Consider the following 25,669-nt stretch of genomic DNA (forward strand, 5'->3'; position numbering starts at 1 on the left):
TTAAAAATATCCTCACTTAAAACTGTAAAACATTTCAACAAAAACATTTCTTCAAATATGTTATTTTAAATACTATATTACTTAAGCAAATATTTAAATACTATATTAGTTTCTCTGAATACTTGACTTGAATTTAATTCCACCTGTCTGCCAAATGTTGAAACTCCAAAACCATTTTCATTGGCCAGGTTAAATGTTTATTTTGTTTTCCCACATAATATGCTCTTTAAACTGTCACAGACATACCAACTCTGACTTCTTTTTAATAAGGACTTGGTAGGGATTTTATTTTTTCTTCAGTTAATGGTAAAGGATATGCTTCTCTTAAGGAATATGCAAAGGTATATTCACATTCCCTGTCTACAGAAAGCATCTACTGCCTTTGTTAATGTTGGGAAATAAACATTAACTTTCTTAAAGGAAGTTTAAAACATGTCCATTGTATTTGCCTACATTTTTGAAGCCTCACTTTTATTTCCTTATAATCAAATTATCAATGACCTTTCTCATAGAGTGTCCAGTTTAATATAACAAGCGACGTTGTATAGACTAGTACAAGGAAAAAGTGTCACACTACACTAATTTATTTGATCACGGGTTTCCCTTTATGCTCATCTGTTTATGTGATCAGATACCCATTTGAAAATGTTGTTCTTATTTTCAAAGAACACGTGTATCAGTTCAGTTCAGTCGCTCAGTCGTGTCTGACTCTTTGCGACCCCATGAATCGCAGCACGCCAGGCCTCCCTGTCCATCACCAACTCCCGAAGTTCACTCAGACTCACGTCCATCGAGTTCGTGATGATATCCAGCCATCTCATCCTCTGTCGTCCCCTTCTCCTCCTGCCCCTAATCCCTCCCAGCATCAGAGTCTTTTCCAATGAGTCAACTCTTGGCATGAGGTGGCCAAAGTACTGGAGTTTCAGCTTTAGCATCATTCCTTCCAAAGAAATCCCAGGGCTGATCTCCTTCAGAATGGACTGGTTGGACCTCCTTGCAGTCCAAGGGAGGGACTCTCAAGAGTCTTCTCCAACACCACAGTTGAAAAGCATCAATTCTTTGGCGCTTAGCTTTCTTCACAGTCCAACTCTCACATCCATACATGACCACAGGAAAAACCATAGCCTTGACTAGACGGGCCTTAGTCGGCAAAGTAATGTCTCTGCTTTTGAATATGCTATCTAGGTTGGTCATAACTTTTCTTCCAAGGAGTAAGCGTCTTTTAATTCCATGGCTGCAGTCACCATCTGCAGTGATTTTGGAGCCCCCCAAAATAAAGTCTGACACTGTTTCCCCATCTATTTCCCATGAAGTGATGGGACCAGATGCCATGATCTTTGTTTTCTGAATGTTGAGCTTTAAACCAACTTTTTCACTTTCCTCTTTCACTTTCATCAAGAGGCTTTTTAGTTCCTCTTCACTTTCTGCCATAAGGGTGGTGTCATCTGCATATCTGAGGTTATTGATATTTCTCCTGGCAATCTTGATTCCAGTTTGTGCTTCTTCCAGCCCAATATTTCTCATGATGTACTCTGCATAGAAGTTAAATAAGCAGGGTGACAATATACAGCCTTGACGTACTCCTTTTCCTATTTGGAACCAGTCTGTTGTTCCATGTCCAGTTCTAACTGTTGTTTCCTGACCTGCATACAGGTTTCTCAAGAGGCAGGTCAGGTGGTCTGGTATGCCCATCTCTTTCAGAATTTTGCACAGTTTATTGTGATCTACACAGTCAAAGGCTTTGGCATAGTCAATAAAGCAGAAATAGATGTTTTTCTGGAACTCTCTTGCTTTTTCTATGATCGAGCGGATGTTGGCAATTTGACCTCTGGTTCCTCTGCCTTTTCTAAAACCAGCTGGAACATGTGTATATCTTTGAATATTATAGTCTTTTATACATAATTTTCTTAAAAGAACTAATAGCTTTCACTGTGTACTTATTTTTTTCTTTAAATTAATAGGCATATGAATTCCACGTGAATTGCATAGTGGTTTGTACTTTTTGCAAATTTCATGAGTATTAGACCTAATTCACTACAGAAAGGAGCATCTTGAGGGGGAGGTATTTGAAGCCATAGTGGTAGTGATCTTCCTAACCTTTAACTTCCCTGAAAAGATGTACCTTGAATTCTTTTCTTTTCTCCATCTATAATGAAAGTACAGATCATTATGAATGCCACAGTCTCTCTTCAGCTATCCATATCACAAGACCTGCTGGTTTCCTAAGTCCATTGCCCTTCTGTTTGAGTCAAGGGAGGCATAACAAAAGTTGATGCCGTAAATAGCTATATCAGTGCTGCAGGAGAAGTGACTTGACACACGTTTTCTGTTTTGAAATGCCTGGCTATTTCCCAGGAGTTAGGAACCTCTTGGTTTCTTCCAGTGATGTTTCTTCTATATTAGAATCACTGCAAATACACTGAGGCTATTTTCTAGTATGGACTTGCACAGGTTGTCTGCTCTCTTAAATCTTAGAATCTATAGCTCTGAAGTATTTCTAAAGATTTCAGGACTTCACTAAGGTACAGGATACACATGGAATTACAGAACATCAGCACAATACAGAGGAGACAGAACTCAGTCACAGTGAGATGAAGCAGCTTAACCTGGAGATTCCCATGTCGTGTTCGAGACAAAACAAGACCTGGAATACAGGTCTTCTGATTCATGGGTCAGCATTCTCTTCTCTGGCCACTCTAGAATTTTTCTGATGGAATAGAATGTATCTCAGGGTCATATAAGAAGATATATCAGAGCTTTAGATTATGATTAAAAGCTGTTACCACTCAAAATTACTGACTTAGCGGATATAGAGATTGGATTGGAATTGTATTAACCCTATAATATACCCTATCCATTCCTTTTCAAATACACCTCCTCGAATGTTGTCTTATTTGCTTTCTGTTTATATCTTTATCATCAAAATAAAACAGTGCATAAATGGAGAACTGCCTAAGAAGTATGCACTATTTTTTTTTTCAATTTTAAGTTTTTCATTAAGATGCGAAGTGTCTTCATTAAAATCCATCCTACATTTGCTTATATCCGTCTCTCAAGATACTCTTTATTACTTTCAAGTTTCATTGTTCTCAAGGTCACTTCAGCCATCATCCCACCCCCAAGTCTGCTTCAGTTGTCTTTTCTCTCATTGATGAAGTTTGAGATGGATGGCTTTTCATTGGCTGTAGCTAAGATTCCAGTAAATTGTTAGGACAGGACAGGTAAAAAAGCAAAGTTTTTTGCTTTTGTTACCTGCCAGTCAACATTTATGTAGAATGTGTAGATTAAAAATGGTAAGTATTGAAGAAGCACCCATTATAGTGAATCGTTTGTCAAGCCCCTTGTTAAGTCATTCACCTTCATTTGACTTGTTTTATGCTGTCTGTCATGTGCAAATAGATAAATGCAGGTAAATCTATTTCTTTTTAAACTGGAGTATCTCAGTCTTTTTGGAGTTAAGATAATATTATTAGTTACTTGTTTGACTCTGTGTTGTCCTCGAAAGCATTCCCTGAAGTTAAAAATGTATATAAATTGCATTAAAAAAAAGTGTTGGTGAGTATTGTGATGAGAGAGAATACTGACTCTTAAGCTCATTCATGGCCACTATGACTGCTAAAAATCAGGTCTAGAAATCAATATAATAGATCACATAAATGTGTAATAACTATATACACCAGCACGGTGGAGACAGCTGCTCACCATGCTGTATCCATCATCCTTTATGGACCTGGTTTCTAGCTGTTGGCATCCAGAGTACCACACCCCTCTTCTTACTTTGCAGCTAGGTTGGGTCATACCGTTGGGCTGTGGCCAGTGAAATGTAAGCATAAATTTCTATTTGGACTTCTCTTGGTTTTCTTAAATAGAAGGGGCAGAGGGGTATACCTCTTTTCTTATCTTCCTATGTTTGATTACTTGATCCAGATGTGATTATCTGGAGTTATTCTGTATCATGAAGATAAAGCTAAAGCCTGCACAATTTTATACATCAATTATATCTCAGTGAAGCAGGGATGAGGTGGTGGGAAATGAATGTACGAATGACTGAATGCATAAATATGTAAATAAATAACTTTTAAAGCATGGAAAAAAATAAAAAGCTACAGCTTGAAAATGTCAGAGCCAATGTTGGAAGTAACTGGGGCTCTCACAGCATCAGCAAGCAGTTATGTTAAGCCTGAATTACTTGTCTCTAGAATTCACTTATGTGAGGAAAAATAAATTTCTGTCTTGTTTAAACATCTATAATTTGTAATTGTATTATATTCAGCCAAAAACACTTAGCTAGTAGTACCTGTGAATGAGACTTTGATAAAATTGAGAATATACTTCTAGAAAGTGATTAAATCTGTTTTTCATATTGAAGGAATATTCTGTCATGCAGCCTGTGATTTTCAAAGAATTGCCATAGCCATGCGATGAGTGTTAATACTTTAACACCATGACAAAAGTGTTTCGGCATAAGTCTAATGTTAATTACAGTTTTGTTTATCAAAACTTATCAACATCAGAAGGTTGAAGAAGTCATTCAACATTTAGTACTATGTTTCCTGCTGCTTAAATTCCAGAGGAAAATATAGGAAAGGATTTGATTTTATATTTTTTGTTTGTTAATCAAAATATCCATCCTGCTACTTAAGAAATTAAAATACTGTGCTATAGAAAATAAGTACCATCTGGGCTGTGTGTTTTTCTACGTCCTCTAAAGAACATTATGCAAAAGAGGTTATGCAAAGGCACGCTTCATTTAACTATACTTACAGGATACCTGAGGTGGTACTATAGGAGTATTACTTAGAAATTGGTATTGTTGTTCTTTAGTCACTCAGTTGTATCTGACTGTTTTGCAGCCTCATTGCAGCCTGCCAGGCTTCTCTGTCCATGGGATTTCCCAGGCAAGAAACCTGGAGAGGGTTGTCTTATCCTTCTCCAGAGTATCTTCCCGACCCAGGGATCAAACCCACATCTCCTGCATTGGCAGGCAGATTTTTTACCACTGAGCCACCAGGAAACCCCCCATAAAAAATTTATGAACAACAAGGTCCAACCATACAGCACAGGGAACTATATTCAATATCCTGTGACACAGTATACTGGAAAAGAATGTGTATGTGTATATACATGTTTTTAAACTGTGTCGCTTTGCTGTACAGAAGAAATCAACATTGTAAATTGGCCATATACTACAATAAAGTTAAAAAAAATTATATACAAATCAGATTGTTTATTTTATCTTATTGTAAATGTACCAAGAAAGCAACCATATAAACAACTCTAGAGGATTACTTTTGTCCTATGAAGAACCTTAATATATTGTTTTGTTAAGGTCATATTTTCATTGTGTGGCTTGTCATCATTCATTTCAACATTGTCTATGTGTTGTTGGTTGTGTTTTTAATTCACCTCTATCATTTGGGCAATCTGGTTATGAAACTTGTTGCCCCCTAACCATCAGGGTTATTGGACTTCTCTGACCAGCTAATTAAATTCTGCTCTCCCTACCTCACCTTCACCCTGAGCTTTCTTGTTGCTTCTTACTCTTTGGAAAAGGGTTGACCTTCCAAGACAGATGAGAACATGCTTAGGTCACTGTAGTATGTTTCCCACTTAAAATCTACACTAAACACACACAAACACACACACACTATTTATTCTCAAGGTGCTTATCAATGTGTTTGTTTCCTTGGCATCATTTTCTGAGTCAGTGATGTCAGTCATCACCAACGAGTAAAAAGCCTTTATCACAGAATGACAGTGTTTTAAAAAATCTTTCACCGAGCTGTTTGCAGTGCACCTGTCTTCCTTCCGAGATTCTCTTCATACTGCATGGTATTACGACCAGAGCATCAGCTTTGAGGTCAGACAGACCTTGGTACTCAAGTCACGGTTCCATGCCTTGTCTTGCCCCAGGTATCTTTGTTAGTATCCTAGGCAAGTTGCTTAATGTTTCTGACTCTCAGATTCCGTAACTGAAGCCACATCTTAGAACTGTTGAGGAGGATGTGTGAAAACACATGTAACGTACCTAGTTCAGTGCCCAGCACATGTGTGTCTAAAAAACGGTATCTGTCTTTGACAAAATCTTTATAAAAATGTACAATAAGGCTAAGTTCCTGTGCACATGCATACAAATGGAATATAGTTTAGGTACAGTCTTCCTTTCACAGTGACCGGAGACAGAACCAGTCAAAGAGTTTGCAACACATATGAAAGATTAAATTATTGGGCTATTTTCTGACAGTGCCTGCTGTCACCCAGTAGAATGACTCTAGAAATGTAGCATGTATCTTCAGAAGGGACTATACGAGACAGTTCCATAACATTTGTCCCCTTGTATCTTGTTAAATGTCTTGCTCGCATTAGAAGGCTTTTCTAAGTCTTCTCAAAGCTACACAGAGCTCAAGTTGGAGCGGCACTAATGTCCAGTTGCATTCTTTGGGTAATGTTACTTGGGTAAAATTTACTTGGAGAATTCTATCCATATTTGGACAGAGAATGTTTGAGGGACAAGTTTTGTTCTAGCAATCAGTATCATAGTGGAAAAAGTCCTGGTTTTGAAGAAGGAGTCTTAACTCCCTAGCAGTATGCCTTTACCTTAAGGAAAAGCCGCAACACTCTCATCCAAGTAGTGAACGCACCCTAACCCCACTTGGCTTCTGAGGTCAGAAGGGACAAGGAGTCTTTGGGCTGGTGAGGCTGGGGGAAAAGTACACAGGAACTTTCTGTCCTGCTTTTGTAAGTTTTCTGTAAATTAAAATGATTTCAAAATATGAAGTTAGTTGGTTTGTTTTTTTGAAGCCACAGAGGTTCAGTGACACCAGTGTCTTCATCGGTCAAATGGAGATGGTAATAATAGCTGACCTTCTGACCCCAGACAGTTGTCAGGAGAATCAACAAGTAAAGCAATACACATAGAGCTCAAAACTGGTGCCCTTCTGGGCTGAGTCTTCCTTACTTGACATCACCGTTTCACCACCTCCGGTCTTCCCGTTCTTCTTGCTGCCAAGGTTATCTTTGCTTCTTAAAGTCTTTGTGGTTACTTCACGTAAGGTAAAGCACTGCTAAACATCACCAGTTACCAAAACAATTCTCCTTTCTTCCTTCCTTTGTAATCCGTTCCACACCCTCTGTGGCATGCCTTCGTTAAGCCTTCTTTCTGAAAAACCCAGCCTAATGGCCACTGACATTTAATCAAATAACAGTAACGATACATTTACTCATGAGTAAAGGCTGATTAAAATTTGGGCACCGACATCTGAGGATGGGAATTTCATCATCAAATATCTTAATAGAAACCATTTTGTTAAATAACCATAATTACAGGTTTTACATTTATGATTCTAGGGGATTTTGCTGTTCTGCATTCTTTGAAGCCCAAGAGGCTATCATAGTTTTCAGGCTGCTTGAAATACTAATTTAAATACATCCAAGGCTTCTTCAGAAGATAAGGCCCTACGGGACTCTATCTTTCTAAGATTTTGAACCTGCAGTTATTTTAAAGTATATTTAAAGTTATTTTTGTTTTTTTTTTAAATTTTTTTTAATTAGGTAAGAGTTTTTAAGGTAGAAGTAAAAATAGACAATTTTTTGAATGTGTAGATATTTCTGCTTTTTCCTGTTAATAATTTAAGAATTTTTCTTTTATTATGTTTGAAACCAAAGCAGTTGGGATAGCCAAAATGCCCTTGAATTCTCATCAGAGTCATATTTGGTCAAGTCTGTTTCTGGGTTTTTTCAGTGATTAAACCTTGGCATCGTCAGGAAATCCTTTTCTTCTTTTTGTTTGGGGTTAACTCATGCTTGCAGCTACATCAGTCTTTGTGGCAGATTTCTGTTGATGAACTTGCTCATTTCTGACTCACGAAAACAGCTCAGCCAATTATGAGAAAAGAAACGTCAGCTTGAAAATGGTTAAGAGCATTCTCTTTAGGGAAATAAACAACTTAGTTTGGTTTGTCTTGTTTCTAATCTTAACTCAGATGGCGTCCAGTTGTAAAAGCCTGTTTTTTCTTCTGTCACATAGTCCCTTGAGAATTTTTCCTAGGCTGATAACTTCGTTTCTTCACTGGTGCCTAGTAGACTTCATTATTCCTCTTTTCATAGTTTCTTCTTTTGAATTTTTGTAAAGCATGTGTGATTCAAATTTATTGTTATACATGGGTTTTTACACCCCTATTTATCAGTTTTTTACAGCACTGTTTTCCTTCAGATGAAAATTACTAAATGAAAATTTTAACCATTTTATTAGAATACCTTCTTAGCTAGAGTACTTAAGGTTTACTATATGAAGTGCCAAATTTTAAATTATTTTATAAACTAAGAGATTGAAAGCATCAGCATAAATTGTAGGAGGCAGAGACTGTGAACTGGTTATTCTGATCCACCACTGAGCCAGTTATCCCTGCTGTTTCTGGCAGCAATAGTGTAGCTTTGCAGTAGGGAGTGGTGATGGGGGGCAAGGGTAGGTCCTGGAGTATTTGTTCAGAAGGATTGAAAGGAGTAGCATTTATCCTGGTCCTTGCTTTAGGAGCTCTATGTTGTCTATCCTCACAAGTAAGCCTGCCGTTTTTCTAACAGAGCTCTAGTGGTAAAGGACCCGCCTGCTAATCCAGGAGACACAGGAGACTCAGGTTTGATTTCTGGGTCAGGAAGATCCCCTGGAGGAGGGCATGGTAATCCACTCCAGTATTTTTGCCTGGAGAATCCCATGAACAGAGGAGCCTAATGGGCTGCTGTCCACAGGGTCACAAAGAGTCGGACATGAAGAAGTGTCTTAGCATGCAGTACCTCACAGTGATGTCAGAACTAAAGAGGAGTTAGATAGAAACGACAACATGATTACATTTTTAAAAGGTCACTGACTGATGTGTGGGGTGAGTTGTTCCTTTAGTATCGTGGTCATCCTGTGAGTCCCAGGCATGGTGTGGCCCCTGTTTTGAAATCATAGGGTGGAGGCACAGTGCTCATCCCTTGAAGGGCAGGCAGCATGGGAGAGCCCAATGCTTTCCAAGTTCTGCCCTGCGGTTCTGGTGTCTGATTGAAACATACCTTGTAGAGAAGAAAGCAACTTGACTCTTCAGACTCCTTCCCTCCCCTCTGTCACCTCTGCTTTAGCAGTTTCATTACTGAGGCTTCAGAGTAAAAATCCTATCTCAACAGGAATAGAATATTACAAGGTGGAAATGTCAGAATTCTAAAAGAAATGAAGAAAGAGGTGAAAAGGATTTAAGAGAAAGTGACAAGCATAGAAGTCAGTCAGAGAAATTCCTGCAGCTGTATACTGAAACCCCCCAAAGAGGAGGACCAAATTTATGGAACAGAGCAAATACTAAAAGCCTATAATCCAATTATTGGTATATATAAAAGAGACAACTAATGAGAACCTACCATATAGCTCAGGAAACTCTGCTCGGAGCTCCGTGGTAACCTAAATGGGAACGAAATCCCAAAATGAGGGAATTTGTGCATTAGTGTAACTGATGCACTTTGCTGCACAGCAGACATAACACAACTTTGTAATGCAGCCATACTCCAATGAAAGAATTCTTTTAAGGTAGGAAAAAAATCAGCATAGACTTTGGGATAAGACAGACCTGGCTTCAGAATGTACACGCCTCTTACCTGCTTAGCAAACTTAGATGAGGTTACCTAATATATCTGATCATAGATGCTTCATTTTAAAAACAGGAATCGTATCTGCCCATTGAGATTATTGGAAAAATTAAAAGAGATAATGAAAAGACCAAGTGTGACACCCACACACACATAGTAGTGAGTCAACCAGTGTTAGTCCGCTTCCCCTTAGACTAGTGGTCCTCATCTGGTGTGATTTTGCTCCCAGCGGGACACTTGGCAATGTTTGGGTTTTCGTTTTCACAGCCCACAAAGTGGTGGGCAGATGGTATCAGCATCTAGTGGGTAGAGGTCAAGGATGCTGCTAAACATCCTTCAGGGCACAGAACAGACTCACAACAAAGAATTACTCAGCTCAAAATGTCAGTACTACCAAGACTGAGAACCCTTGCCTTAGTATTAACTTTTCTCTATAAAGACTGTAGAAAGGAACTTCCCTGGCAGTCCAGTGGTTAAGACTCCACATCTTCACTGCAAGGGGCTCAGGTTCCATTCCTGGTTTGGGGAACTAAGATCCCACATGCTTCATGGCACAGCCAAATTTTTTTTTTTTAATAATTATAAAAGAATGTAGAAAAAAAGTATATATGGGTTTGTTCCACCAATATTTATGAAACACTACTGTATGTCAAGCTCTGTAGAAACTGGGAACTTAGTACTGAGTTAAGTAGACATCTCTGCCATCAGGTGCCTCACATTCTAGTTGGAAAGAAATAGACAAGAAAATAAGAGAGTAATATTACTGTGGCAGATGGTAGTAAGAGCTAGGAAGAAACATGAAGCATAGTAATGGACAGAGAGTGACCTGAGGGAGCTGCTAGTTTGTATTAAGTGGCCATAAACAGTTTGTATAAAGTGACTTTGGAACAGAGACCGAAGGAATTGAGGGAGCAAGCCAGACAATGATATGGGGTTAAAACGTTCTGGACAGAGTGTAGTAGGTGCAAAGACCCTGGTATGGAAATGTTATTTGACATTTTCAAGAAAGTTCAGGATAGGCCAAAGTAACTGGAGTGAGGACAGTGGTAGAAGGTGAGGTCGGAGAGTAATAGGGAACCAGATTGTGTAGGGGCTTTATGGGCCATTCTGAGGATTTTGGTTTTTATTTTGTATGTGATAAGAAGCTGTTTTTTGTTTTAAATTTTACTTTATATTGGGAAGAATAGCTGCATGGAAGTGCATGATCTGATTTTCAGTTTTTGAAAACTGAAAACTCTGAAACTCTGAAACTGAAAACTCGATCACTCTAGCTAGTGCACAGTCAAGACTCAGGGTTGGGGATAGGAGCAGAGGCAGAGTGGAAGCAGGAAGACCCACAAGGAGATTATTGCAGTAGTCCAAGGGAGAGATGAGGACGATGGCTTGGACCAGAGAAGTAGGAGTGAAAGTGGAAGGTGATGAAAAGTCATTCCAGGTATATGTTAAAGGCAAAACTCCTGGAACTTGCTTAGAAGGAATTAAGTAAGCTAAAAAAAATTTTTCACATATTAAAGAAATCTTCATTGAAAATACTCAGATGTATCACATAGTAACAACAGGGAAATTCAAGGAAGGCTCTCTTGCTCTTACAGAGTTCCCTATATCCTTGACAAGGATGTGAGGCCTATGCTGCAATGTCAGTCTCCCTGCTTCGCAGGATTTTATTTTTAAAAATATGTAAGTGAAGCTGGCCTGAGTTCAGTACATATGTTGGACTGCTCAAGAATTTGATCTAACTCAGGGTGAAAGAGAAAGCATGAAGTAAATTTTGTGCAATCGTTGGAACAAACATACATATTTTCCAGTTGTGAATTTTTGCCCTAAACAACCAACATATTTCACTATGTCCTCGTGTATTTGCTAGACTCTAAAAAGTCATGTCAACTCATCTGGATATTACATAAACCTATGAGAATTTTTAGAAGAATTATTCAGAATACCTAAAGAGCTTACATATATTAATCTAATATGCTCACTTTTGGATATACAGCCAAATAGAAACCACAAAAAAGGTTATAGAACTCTCAATCAGGAAAATCAAAAAGAGGTCCATCTTCTGTCACTTTAAAGAGCTAGTTTGAACAGAAATTCACATAGCTTTTTATATTATTTGCCAGCTTAGTTATTACAAAGCCTGTTTACAATTTCAGGAAAACATCAGTAAACATTAGTACTAATACTACATGAGGGTCTACAACTAAACATGGGATTAGGTTGTTTGGTACTAAGTTAATGGGAAAAAATGATACAGTTGTTTGCACAGCAGAAACTAACACAACATTGTAAAGCAATTATATTCCTTTTTTTTTTAATTGATACTTTTCCTAGCACTCATTTTATCCCAAGACAGGAAATGTTTTATTGAGAATAATTTTCTCCACTACTAGCTAATAAATTCAGATTTTAAAATGTGAAGCAGAAATTACCCCAATTTAAAATGTAGTATTTTGATTTTGATAACAACTATATTTTCCTTATATAATCATTCATGCTCATTCTTTGTAGTTTAAAATATAGGAAAAAGAAAAAAATCCTATATTAACAGTAATATGTTTAAACCCAGAGTACAGACCAAAAAATCCAATATTTTGAAACAACTCTATTATGAAATAATATCACAAATATCCTTCTGAGTATTTCTCAATCACTGATGCTTTATATTTACTGAGAATTACTAACTTATTTTGAGCACAAAAATTCTTTTCAAATTCCTTGAATGTTCTCCTAGAATCTATAGCTGTTTCTTCAGGAAACTTCATTTAACTAGGATAATACATTCTTAATACCTTGGGCATATAAAATTGGTGGATTATAAAAATCACTTTGGGGGAAGAAATCAATACCAATGGAAACCTTTATTTTTAGGCTAGGAAATATATTGTATCTTTACTCAGTTATTCTTGGGCTTCTGTTGTGGCTCAGCTGGCAAAGAATCTGCCTGCAGTGTGGGAGACCTGGGTTTGATCCATGGGTTGGGAAGATCACCTGGAGAAGGGAAGGACTACCCACTCCAGTCCTGGGGTCACAAAGAGCCGGACATGACTGAGTGACTTTCACTTTCACTTTACTAGTTATATAATTCAGAGAAAGTTCTGGGTCAGGCTTAAATGAACTTTTGATTTCAAGGTTACACCAACCAGAATTCTGAACTGGCTCCCTTAACATCACAGTGACATTCTCCTTTTTCACCCTCCTTCACTTTCTCTGAGAACATATATCCCAACTAATGCTGTCTCTCTGTGACTTTCTGCCTCTTGAGTCATCGCTTTGATAATGGTTTAGCACATGGACTTTTATTTAATGACCTTCTGTAACTCAAGATTTCACTACTTTCCAAAATCTCTTTTTTCCCTAATTGTAATTCAGTTAAGAAAAAAATTTTTAATTACTGAAATGTGTATCTGAAAAAGTAAAAGTTCCCTCTAATGTTGCTCCCAGAGATGAATACTATTAAAAGCGTAATGCGTATACTTCCAGATGTTTGCAAACATGTATGTATGTTGTGTGCAGACACTTCTGTGTTTCAACATAAATGGGATCAAGACACACAGCATTCTAATTCTCAGCTTGATTTTTTCAGTTAATGGTACATTCTTGCAGCTATAATCCCTGGAGGCAGAAGCAGCACACACAGAGAAGTGCATGGGGTATGATACTAGCCAGAAGAGCGTGTATGGTTTAGAAGAGAGGAAGCAATGTGGCCTGGGATCTTGAGGGAAAACTTGCTAAAAGAGGTGATAGATCTTGTTGGCAAACTTGGTAGACGATTATGCTGAAAGAAAAGGAGCTAAGTTGCCATGGGGATGGGAGAGGGGATGTCCAGCACAGTCATGAGGGAGGGGCAGGGGATAGCTGAACATGGCAGATGTGACAAAGGATGACCTCTGTGCCTAGGTCTTTTCTCCTTGTTTTTGTTTAAAGTGATTGTGCCCAGGTGGGTTGGGAGAGTTAAAATATTTGGAAGGCACCAGCAGAACCCGGTTGCGGTCCTCCAGGCCCAAACTGACGAGCATTGCAGTGGGCAATTAAAAGCAGGGGAATCTACAAGATGTTTTGCAGGAAACATGCTCAACTCTTGGGAGGGGAATCCAATAAATTACAAACTGACCCAGCAAGCAGAGCCAGCACTCACCTGGGCACCAGGTTGCCTCTGCAGTAATCCAGATAAAGCCCCATAACCTTTCTGGACCTCAGCTTTCTTCTTTACAGTGAGTTGGGAATGTATGTGGTTTCTGAGATTCTTCAGGATGCCGTGCTGTTTACTGATCTTTGAGTATCCTTCTGCTGTGGACCACAGCAAACATGAACACCATCAGCATTCCACAGTTAACGTGTTGTCATGTTGCTGGATGCTGCTGCAATTGCTCTGTATGTAGCTTTCAAGTTCAGCAACCTATTCCTGTCTAACATAAGGTATTTGGTAGGTTACCATTGGCATTTAGCGTTTTCCATCCAGAAAGGACTTTGCAATTCACTTGTAAGACTTCTAAGTGTCATCAAAATAAGATTTTTTTTTTTTAATTCAAGGTAGAAGTGAAAGCAGATAAGCTTTCATCTTGGTTTAAATGTTATGTTCTATGATTCTGTGTTGCTGAAGAAAGTCATGTGTCTTGAGAAGCCGCCGAGAGATACGCCAGTGCACAGCTTCTGTAACATTTACGTATGCTTCAGTGAAAGCATGAGAGAATTTAAATGAAACTGCATGCTACAGAAGGAATCCAGCCTCATACCTCAAACTGAAACATGCAGGGCAAATGGTGATTGTCGTTGCTGTCACTGAAAGTGTTTTTCAAAGATGCAAGCAATTTCACATCAACTGAAGTAAAAACTTTGAAACAAAGTTTCAAAGTTTCAAACACTGAAACTTTGCATTAACAAATATATACCGAGAGTCTGTTGCATTCAGGTATTGAACAAATTATACTACATACACATTTGTAGGGATATTTGCTCCCCTGTTTTCATTCAAGTAGGACCCAGAAAGTAAATTTACCTGCCTTGCAATTCTGCCTTTTGTTGTACAATAACCAGAAAGACCAACAAGCTTGATAATGAGGTGAATGATTGTTAGCATTACTCTTCTCTTTTACCTTTTTAAAAAGTGATTTCATGTAGATTTTAAAACATTGTTGGGCATTTGAAGATTTTAGAAGTAATTCTTTCAAGGTAATAATTCTTTCAAATGTATGCCCCTACCCGGTAGTGCTTTGCTATGTTGTAGTACTAGTAAGGTTCAATTGCAGAAAAGCCTCTGAGTATGAAGCATATTGTTATGAATGTTCGGAGCACTGCTGATTCCTAGAGAAAGGGAGGATTGGGTAGAAGAGCCAGATTAAGCGGAAGACGAACTGGACTTGTAGATACAAAAGCATGAGTAATGCAGACTTGACCTGACATTCATATGAGAGTCTTGAGATAGGAGAATGTGTGTCATTTGAGGATGTTCAGTTCTTGCCTGGAGAATCCCAGGGACAGGGGAGCTTGATGGGCTGCTGTCTTTGTGGTCACACAGAGTCGGACATGACTGAAGTGACTTAGCAGCAGGATGAAAAAAAGCTGTGATTAGTCTGCTATGATTATTTAGTGATACTACCCCGCAGTAGGTCATTCAGGACCCACCCAAGATTTACCAAGGCGATGGCACCCCACTCCACTACTCTTGCCTGGAAAATCCCATGGACGGAGGAGCCTGGTAGGCTGCAGTCCATGGGGTCGCGAAGAGTCGGACACAACTGAGCGACTTCACTTTCACTTTTCAGTTTCATGCTTTGGAGAGGGAAATGGCAACCCACTCCAGTGTTCTTGCCTGGAGAATCCCAGGGACGGGGGAGCCTGGTGGGCTGCCACCTATGGGGTCGCACAGAGTCGGACACGACTGACGTGACTTAGCAGCGGCAGCATTGCCTGTTTATTAACATTATGCTTTAATTTTTTTAACTTGTCTACATCTCAGTGTGCTCAGCTTGTAAAATGGAGCTATGAAAACTGTTTATCCTAAAGGTTATCGTGCTGCTCTGTCTAAAGAGCAGGCATTGTTTTTTTTGTTTGGTCATGTTATTTATTAGGCTTATGATTTTTCCCCCCTTGCATCTTTTTCCAGAGATTTCTTAAAGTTCCAGGAAAAGAAAAGGGACTGCCAACGTGCACTTTAGTGTGGATTACAGAGAGTGCTCTGAAGAGAAGCAGAAGGGAAAGTGGAATTAAGATAACACAGAAAACAAGAGCCAGCCTTAGTTCATTGTTGGCCAACATCTTGTTTTTCATGGGTCTTTGGCTTCAAAAAAGTTGCCTACTCTTTCTGAAATTTGTACAGTTGGATCACAAATATTATAGTTCCTGTTTGTAGATCAGCCAGCAAGGATTTATATGCATTTCTTTTGCCTCAGTTCACCCGTCCATCTGCCCAGTTGTTCAGCCAGCCAGCAAATGTTTACTGAGGCCCAGGTGAGTCCAAGCTAAGCAGTGGCCAACACTGAGATTAAGGAAGCAAAGAATATGTAGTCCGTGAAGGTTAGATACCTTCTGACTTTCTCAGTGTTTAAGGTGATAGTGTCAGATTAGGAGATAGTATAATCAGATGCTAAATCATTTGGATGCTTTCATGAGGTCAGATTTGTCCCCCTTTTTTGGTTATTTGAAACAATTCCTTGGGAAGAGAGACAAGTAAAGAAAAATTAGCATGAGGGGCGAATCTGAATCATCTTCTTCATCCTCAGCTCCCAGTAAACATCTCTAATTTCCTGTTGATCACACTGGACCATGCTGTAAAAAGCATGAATGCCAGTGTCCCATCACGTGTATTCTGAGGATGTTAGCAGGAGGGCTTCCCAACCCCTTTCATGTTGTGAGGCACGTACAAAGTGGTAGCATTTTAAAGAGATATGCCAACCAAGGTAAGTACAGATTTCCTTGGTGGCTCAGCGGTAAAGAAGCTGCCTGTAATGCAGGAGACGCGGGTTCCATCTCTGGGTTGGGAAGATCCCTTGGAGAAGGAAGCAGCCACTCACTCCAGGAGTTTTGCCTGCAGAATCCCATGGACAGTGGAGCCTGGCGGGCTACAGTCCACGGGGTCACAAAGAGTTGGACATGACTGAGCGACTGTGGTGATGGTGGTTTAGCCGCTCAGGGCCTCATAATTTCATTTTCTTAAGAACAGTTTGGGCATGTTAGTGACAGTGACTCTGTGATACATTTTAGTAAGATAATGTATAGAGGATGATCCCAAAGAAAAATATTGGATTAAAAACTACTGTAGGTTTGAGGCAACTCTTTATAATAATAAAAAAAAAAAATAGGCTTCTTCAAGGAATTGAGAGTCCTGGACTTCAATTCTCACTTGATCACCTTTGGCAAATCATTGCTCTCTGAACCTCAGCTTCTTTACCTTTGAAATGAGAGAGCTTTGTTGCCTTTTTGGCTAAGATCAAGTATAAGATGAGGGAGACTGAAAAAGATGAGTTTCAAGCTGCTCTCTAGCTCTAACGTGCCAGGATTTCGTACTGCCTATAAATCTTCACTGTTGAGTCAACTGCTTCACATTGAGTGTTTGCTGTATGCTAAGCACTCGGTAAGCAATTTCTGTACATGATCTAGTAGCTTCGTGGGCTCCCAATCGAAAGTTTCTGCATTGATGCTAAAGGAATTGTTAATAACATACATCAGCTGTCACTCTCTAGGCCTGCCTGTATGTAGGTGACAGGTCTTAAATATTCAACTTATGGAAGAAAGAAAGAAAAGCAAAAGTGAAGTCACTCAGTCGTGCCCGACTCTTTGCGACCCTGTGGACTGTATAGCCCACCAGGCTCCTTCGTCCATGGGATTCTCCTGCCATTTCCGTCTCTAGGGGATCTTCCCAACCCAGGGATCGATCCCAGGTCTCCCGCATTGCAGGCAGATGCTTTAACCTCTGAGCCACCAGAAAAGTTAATATTAAAAGTCTCGTCAGGAGCTTTTTATGTAGTTGTCTGAGTCCTTTCTGTCTAGTGTGTGTTTGGTGGGTGAGGCTGTCTAGCTGGTGGGTAGCAGAGGAGACCTGGAGAACACCTGGATAATCAAGGACTGGCGGCATTATGGTAATTTGCCCACAAGGTAGACCAGTTATGGTAGCATTTGTTTATTCCACAAGTGTTTTATTCTCATTTACCACGTGTCAGATATTTTCTGCTGCTGCTGCTGCTGCTAAGTCGCTTCAGTCGTGTCCAGCTCTGTGCGACCCCATAGACAGCAGCCCACCAGGCTCCCCCGTCCCTGGGATTCTCCAGGCAAGAACACTGGAGTGGGTTGCCATTTCCTTCTCCAATGAATGAAACTGAAAAGTGAAAGTGAAGTCGCTCAGTCGTGTCCAACTCTTCGCGACCCCATGGACTGCAGCCCACCAGGCTCCTCCGTCCATGGGATTTTCCAGGCAAGAGTACTGGTGTGGGGTGCCAGGGCCTTCTCTGCAGATATTTTCTAGGAGCTGTAAATTCAAACCTGAGAGGTTCCTGCTATAGTCAGACACAAACAGTCAGATGCATATACCGACTTGCATACATAATATATACATAAATTAAAGATATCAGTCTCAGAGGGAGGGTTTTTTGTAATAAACACATTAGTAACTAATTTGAACTGTTCAAAGCACATAAATCATCCTTTCCTTGCTTCCCATTTTCCATTAGTAAATGTTTATTGAGTCATGTATCAGATACATTAAAAAGGACAAAACTAAATCGTATCAAAAAAATACTTCTGAGTGCATAAAAATTCAGTAATATACCCTTCCAGAAACATGATGTTTCAGATACATGCACACCAGGGTACATGTACACATACATGCACAGGTGTGGGTGTAATATTTACTTGCAAGTGTCCGAAAAGAATACTTGAACCAAGAGGATAAATAGAGAAGCCTGGGTTTGTGTCAGCACATATATATGTTTGTGAGTATGTATCAAGGAGATTAGGAAGGAAAGACGAGAAGGAGGGAGAAGAGGAAGAGAAGGAAGGGAAACAATAATTGGTAGTCTTAGAAGGAACCACAGTAATCAGTAGATTTTGCCTTAACATCCCCCCCCCCGACACACACAGACACAATCTTTTCTGTATGGCGCTGCAGCTAGCACACCATTATTCATTCCATTAACTGTTGGATTGTTGGAATTAAGTTGTCCAACCACCCAAATCTAACAAAATGCAAAAAAGAATAATTTCAGTTCCTTAAAAATATCCACAGACATCAGAAGTGGTACTTAATGTAGTCTACCAACTGTGATAAAGAAAACTTGCTAAAAGTCCTTCCAATGCAGAAAAAATTTTTTTCTTAAATCTCAGGGAATTTTTTTTCCTTTACTAGCCAGAAACTCATTCCAAGAAGTACCAGCCTGTCTCATTTCAAAATGCTTCCTTTGCCAAGGAAGCGGAAGCGGTCATATTCTTTCCCACCAAACTGTGGATGAATTATAATTATCCTACCTCTGGTGGGACAGTGAAGCAGCAAACATCTGCTATACTGAATCCAAAAACCCACGAATGAAACTACATCAAACTGTGAATCATACCTGGACGCAGATTAAAGGATCTGTGTTGTGTTTACCTTTTTCTTGATTTTCTTTGCAATTTAAAATATGGATTTTTTAGCTCTGGCTCCATGTTCTATGGGGAACTATATGGGTTCCATTTGCTGACTCCTATGTTAATGTTGAAAAACCCCAGCTTTAAGGCAGATGGGCAGTAAAAGTTAATAACAAATTTTCTGTTTAATTTGTTATCACCTCACAGTTTTCTTTTTCTTTAAGAGGGTGGTACTGGTACAGTTAAAGAAAATTCAGAAGTGCACAGTCTAAGTCAGGTCCTTTAGTATTTTTTTCTTCCAATATAGTAAAAGTAACAGAGGACTGGAAAATGGCTTTTTAAACCTTACTTAAAAAACAAGCAAGCTTCAAAACTACTGTTACTTATCAAAATTTTGTGTATCGTGGTGTTTAAAGTGGTACTAAAGTATTCACCTAAAGTAAGGAAAGGAAATGAAATTTATGCTCTTGAGTTTAAGCTGTGAAAACATATAATAGTCTGCTTGATTTAAATTTGGGTGTGTGTCTTTTTATTTTCATCTATCAGAGAGCAGAAAGACAAACTCGAGTTATGGATTCAGCTCAATATGCAGAATTCTGTGAAAGTCGACACTTAAGTTTCTGTAAGTAAGCATTTAACTTGGCTTCATTATATGTTTAAGAGATTATGTGTTACAGATACACGAAAGTACAACACAATCTCTGTTCCTTAGAAATTGGTGAATTTAATACATACATGCAAAGTTATAACTGTTATGGAAACAGCCTCTGCATTGTAGGGGAACCCATAAAAGGTTTTAACCCACTCTGCTGTTTTGCAGTTCTAAGTATTAAGAGGTTTTAAAGAGTGCTGGTAATACACAAAGACCCATGTTAATTATTCACATTACTTTTAGTCAGAAAAATTCCATTTTCCTTAATATTCCCGTTTAAATTTCTTTTTCGGTTTCTTAGTCCTGTTTGCACTGGTATTGGCTGATTGTGCTTGACCCATGGTGGGCTGTGGTGGTACACTCACGACATTTAAAAGCCCTTAATGTTAATAAATGCGCAGCTTCCCCTTCACGCGTGCATACTCCTGTTACCACAATAGGATACGTCAACAGCCTCTTCTGTCTTCGCCTATAACCTCCTGCCGTAGTGCGTGTTCCCTGTTAGCCAAGTTCATTAGTCCACACCTTGTACCGATGGTAAAATTAGTGCCGTCCCACCCCTGCACACAGCTTATTAAGAGGACACAAAGGCTTGTGATAAATAGTGGGCTAGATTGTGTAGGAAAAACATCCTTACAGCAACAGTTCAGTGATGACTAAGGCTTTGAGGGTAAAGGTCAAAGAGTAAGTGTGATGAAAAGTCCAGTTAAAAATATGACAAAGTAGCGCATGACCCTTGTCTGAGAAATCATAGACACAATGGTGTCTTTAAACGACAAGCTATTATGTGGTCACAATAACAGCATATTCAATTTGGAAAAAGAAAATGAGAGCTTCATTTATAGATCATAAAGTGCAAATAAATGACACATTTCAAATAGCACCCCATGTAAATGTCAGGAAAATATAGGAAAACATGTTTGGGAAGGGTTTTTTTTTTCCTCCTGACTAAATATACTTTGCAGTCTGACTAACAATTTGGCATCATACATCTGTGAAGCATTAAGTAAATGACACTTCAGATCATGGCAATTTCAGCAAATGAGAGGTTTTTGTATTGTAAATTTTAGGTTTAAAAATGGCATTCAAGTCTTTTATAAGTATAAATCTCCATTTTATAAAGTAACATTCAGTGCTATTGAACTATTTTTTTGGATCATTCTTAATTTACTTAAAGAAACAAGTGGTATTTCACACTAAAACATGTAGTGTCCTAATACCTCTTTTGTTTAAAAATCTGATTTTTCATAACTGAGTTTTTTGCTTCATAACAATAATAAACTGCAGTAGATTAAAAATTAATATTTTCCATTTCTGTATAAAATAATTATAGTATAAGGAGTATCTTATGCTCAATTCTTTTTTCTTTAAAGAAGAGGGATTTGGGCATTGAAAAATATTTCTTCATATAGTGCCCACAGTACTTCATCATGAAGCCTTAGTGGGAGAATCTGTTTTCTGTGCCACAGTACTGTCTTTGAGAATGCTCAGTCCTAGGGGGTCAGCAGTTCCACAACTAGACTCTTCATGCGTTTGCTGATACATGACCAAGGTTCAGGAATTGTGATCCAGCCATTTGTGTCTTTTTAAATATTTAATCGTAGTACTCACTAGCTGAGGCTACTGGTGCATTTAAAAATGACCTGTCTGTAACTTATAAAGGCTGAGGGTGAGCTTTACCATTAGGACCCTGATCCCATTCACCAGTGTTTTGTTTTTATATTTATAAAAGTCAGATCATCATTTCCCTTTAAAAGTCTTTTAAAATCTGATATTAATTCACAAAGCTCTAATTTAGTTATAATTTGATAAACCTATTTCCAGTCCTTTCAACCCCATTGTTTCATGTGTGGTTTTTGTAAACAGATACCTAAATTTTCTTTTTAATCAATGAGAGTCTCTTTGTATTGTAATTGATGAGTTTAATTTACATATTCAATTACTGATACATTGGGGCTTATATATGCTATCTTATTTGTGTTTTTAATTTACTGTGCTTTTTTATTTGGTTTTCCTCCTTTTATTCGGATTGATGGGCTTTTCTTGATTCCATTTTTCACAAACTATTTTGTATATTACTTATTCTATTGCTGTTAGTTGCGATCCTTAATTTTTCTAAAGCACATTCCTGGCCTAAAATGTCTCTAAGTTGGTAAGTACAGGCATACCTTGTTTTATCGGTCTTTGCTTTATTGTGCTTCATTGATAGTGTGTTTCTTTTGACAAGTTGAATGTTTGTGGCAGCCCTGCCCTGTGTCAAGCAAGTCTTATTGGTGCCATTTTTCAAACAAGATTATTTTTAATTAAGCTATGTATATTTTTTTAGATATGATGTTATTTTACACTTAATAGACTGCAGTATAGTTTAAACATAGCTTTTTATATGTACTGGAAAACCAAAAATTTCATGTAATGTGCCTTGTTGCAATATATGATTTATTGTGGTGGTCTGGAATCAAACCCACAGTATCTCCAAGGTATACTTGTATCTGAACTTTTCATCTCAGCCTAATTTTGTTTTTCCCAAGCCTCTGAAAGTACTTTAAAGCACTCCTTTTTGTCTTAAAAAAATGACTTTATTTTGTCCTCATATTTAACTGATAGTTTAGTTAAGTAGGAAATTGTAGACTAATAGTTATTGGTTAAAACATGATTCCATTGTCTTTTTGCCTCTGTTGTTGGTTAGAAATCTGATGTCTACTTGTTTTATGGTTTCCCTGTGGGAGAAAAGAAAAGAATGAAGATGTTGCTGCCAGGCCGTACAATATATGGGGAAATTAACAGGCTGGCAAGCAGCAGCTGATCAATCTCTCTCTCTCTTTAGTCACTAAGACGTGTCCGACTATTGTGACCCCATAGACTGTAGTCTGCCAGGCTCCTCTCTCCATGGGATTCTCCAAGCAAGAATACTGGAGTGGGTTGCCATTTCCTTCTCCAGGGGATCTTCCTGACCCAGGAACCGAACCCAGGTCTCCTGCATTGCAGGCAGATTCTTTACCAACTGAGCTATGACACCATCCCTATTTATAGCTGATCAATAAATAGGTATAAAAGGAAAGAAAGAAGGAACCCCTACTCTAGAAGTTTCCAGGGAAGGAACTTCCCTGGCAGTCCAGTGGTTAAGACTTCACCTTCCAACACAGAGGGTGTGGGTTTGATCCCTGGTCAGGGAGCTGAGATCTCACATGCCTCATAGCCAAAAAAACAAAGCATAAAACAAAAGCAGTATTGTAACAGATTCACTAAAGAGTTTAAAAATGGTCCACATCAAAAAAAAAAAAAAAAATCTTAGGGAAAGAAAAAATTCCAGAGAAAACCATGCCCTCTTAGGAAGGCTATTTTTGATTCACCCAAATAACAGTGATTTTGCAGAGAGAGAAGTTGCAGAAGGCTTTCTTTGGAGTACAGTGAGCATCACAGAGAGCCCTGAGGGAAGGGTCAGGACTTAAAGGCTGGTGAAAAGGGATATGGCAGAAATAATGAAATAACATGGAGGGGTGAGAGGTGAGAATGGAATGAATTTTGCCACGATTACTGACGAGAAAGACAAAGTATATGAGAATTAACTAACCTTACATTTCCAGATGAAATTATTATGTAAAGTTTATTTCCAACACAGGCTAAAAACCAGGGAGTATCAGAAAGAGGATGATCCTAGGAACTTTTGACCTTTGGTCAAGGTTCTGAATAAATTGATACATTTATTGATCATTATTATTATTATTGATCATTATTATTCTGAATAAGTTGATATCAACTTATCTGAATAAGTTGATAAATTTCTAGGATTACCCTTAATCCTGATACAGTGAGAAGAGGGACGAAGGAAAAGGAACTCATTGAGTCTGAAGCCCCCTCAGATCTGGTAAAAACAAACCATCATGACTGGAGGTATCTATGCCTCTTGTGTTGGACCCACTTTTACCCTGGAAGGATCCATCTCTGAAACAGTCCTTCCCATGTATCAGGGTCAGAATTACCTAAGAATCTTTACCTGTTGGAGGAATAGGAGTAACCCAAGCGGTTTTGGAGAAGGAAATGGCACCCCATTCCAGTATTCTTGCCTGGAAAATCCCATGGACAGAGGAGCCTGGTGTGCTATACAGTTCATGGGGTCGCAAGAGTCAGATGCAACTTAGTGACACCAAGTAGTCTTATGGGACCTCTGTGCATCTTTTTTTGATGTATGGAGAAGTTTGGATCCTGTCCTTTTATTAAAGAACTGTCTATCATTTGTTTATTCTTTCATTCATTCACTCACTCATTTCTTCTAGAAATATTTATGGTGAGTACACTAATGCCAGGCACTCTTCTGGGTGCTAGGATACCACGACACACCCAGGGTCCTCACCTCTGCCTTCTCAGTGCGGAAGAGCTAACAAGGAAGCTGCCCATTCTGTTGCATAGATGGACAGATCTGACCAAGAGCTCTCCTTTCCCTCACTTGTAAAATCGAGTGTTTAGAGCAAAGACACAAAATACCTGTCTCCCTGTTCAGTTCAGTTCAGTCACTCAGTCATATCTGACTCTTTGCAACCCCATGGACTGCAGCACACCAAGCCTCCCTGTCCATCACCAGCTCCCGAAGTCTACTCAAACTCATGCCCATTGAGTCAGTGATGGCATCCAACCATCTCATCCTCTGTCATCCCCTTCTCCTCCCGCCTTCAATCTTTGCCAGCATCAGGGTCTTTTCCTTCACCATCATCCATCAGAGGGCAGACAGACTGAAAACCAGAATCACAGAAAACTAACCAATCTAATCACATGGACCACAGCCTTGTCTGACTCAGTGAAACTTTGAGACCTGCTGTGTAGGGCTACCCAAGACAGACAGGTCATGGTGGAGAGTTCTGACAAAATGTGGTCCACTGGAGAAGGGAATGGCAAGCCACTTCAGTATTCTTGCCTTGAGAATGCTATGAACAGTATGAAAAGGCAAAAAGATAGGACACCAAAAGATAAACTCCCCAAGTCAGTAGGTGCCCAATATGCTATTGGAGATCAGTGGAGAAATAATTCCTGAAAGAATGAAGAGACAGAGCCAAAGCAAAACAACACCCAGCTGTGGATGTGACTGGTGATGGAAGCAAGGTCTGATGCTGTAAGGAGCAATACTGCATAGAAACCTAGAATGTTAGGTCCGTGAGTCAAGGCAGATTGAAAGTGGTCAAACAGGAGATGGCAAGAGTGAACATCGACATTCTAGGAATCAGCGAACTAAAATGGACCAGAATTTAACTCAGATGACCATTATATCTACTACTGTGGGCAAGAACCCCTTAGAAGAAATGGAGTAGCCATCATAGTCAACAAGGGTCTGAAATGCAGTACTTGCATGCAATCTCAAAAATAAAAGAATGATCTCTGTTCCTTTCTAAGGCAAACCATTCAGTATCATGGTAATCCAAGTCTATGCCCCAACCAGGTTCCCTGTTACTGTCTGTCAAAGAGAGAAATGAATAAGGTACATTTTATTGATCGTGCCAAATTGCTGCCTGTTAACTTCAGAAGTATTCCACAGATGTGAACCAAGTGTTTGTGAGCTATTGCAGCTTCCTAGTTAGATGGAATGTTACCTGTCAGAGAGCACTGGGAAGATTGGTTCCTTTAGGGAGATAGCTTTGGTGGGGATCACTGTAACTCGGCCACAGCTGACAGCTTTGGATACGTGCTTCAATAGCAGGACTTAATATCTCCTGTGATTTATTTCACAGAAAACTCTCTGTATGTGGAATCCAAGAGAACTGTATCTCTCAGGATCAAAACATCATGCTTGGAGTTACCATTAAGTGTTTCACAGACTTGTGGGACCAGATTAATCAAAAGAATAATCAGTGGATTTTTTTA

The 25,669-nt window shown here is 39.0% G+C and overlaps 1 protein-coding gene across 3 annotated transcripts in view; it reads left to right on the forward strand.

The window, feature by feature from the left end:
* The window catches only part of SUPT3H (SPT3 homolog, SAGA and STAGA complex component), a 398,573-nt gene that overhangs the window by 279,497 nt on the left and 93,407 nt on the right, over positions 1-25,669 (forward strand). For all 3 annotated transcript variants that reach the window (XM_018038799.1, XM_018038800.1, XM_018038801.1), the window contains exon 7: positions 19,714-19,789. In XM_018038799.1, coding sequence (XP_017894288.1) covers positions 19,714-19,789 — 76 coding nt within the window. The remainder of the gene's footprint in view (positions 1-19,713; positions 19,790-25,669) is intronic.

The sequence above is a fragment of the Capra hircus genome, chromosome 23, assembly GCF_001704415.2.
Source record: "Capra hircus breed San Clemente chromosome 23, ASM170441v1, whole genome shotgun sequence".
Classification (NCBI taxonomy): domain Eukaryota; kingdom Metazoa; phylum Chordata; class Mammalia; order Artiodactyla; family Bovidae; genus Capra; species Capra hircus.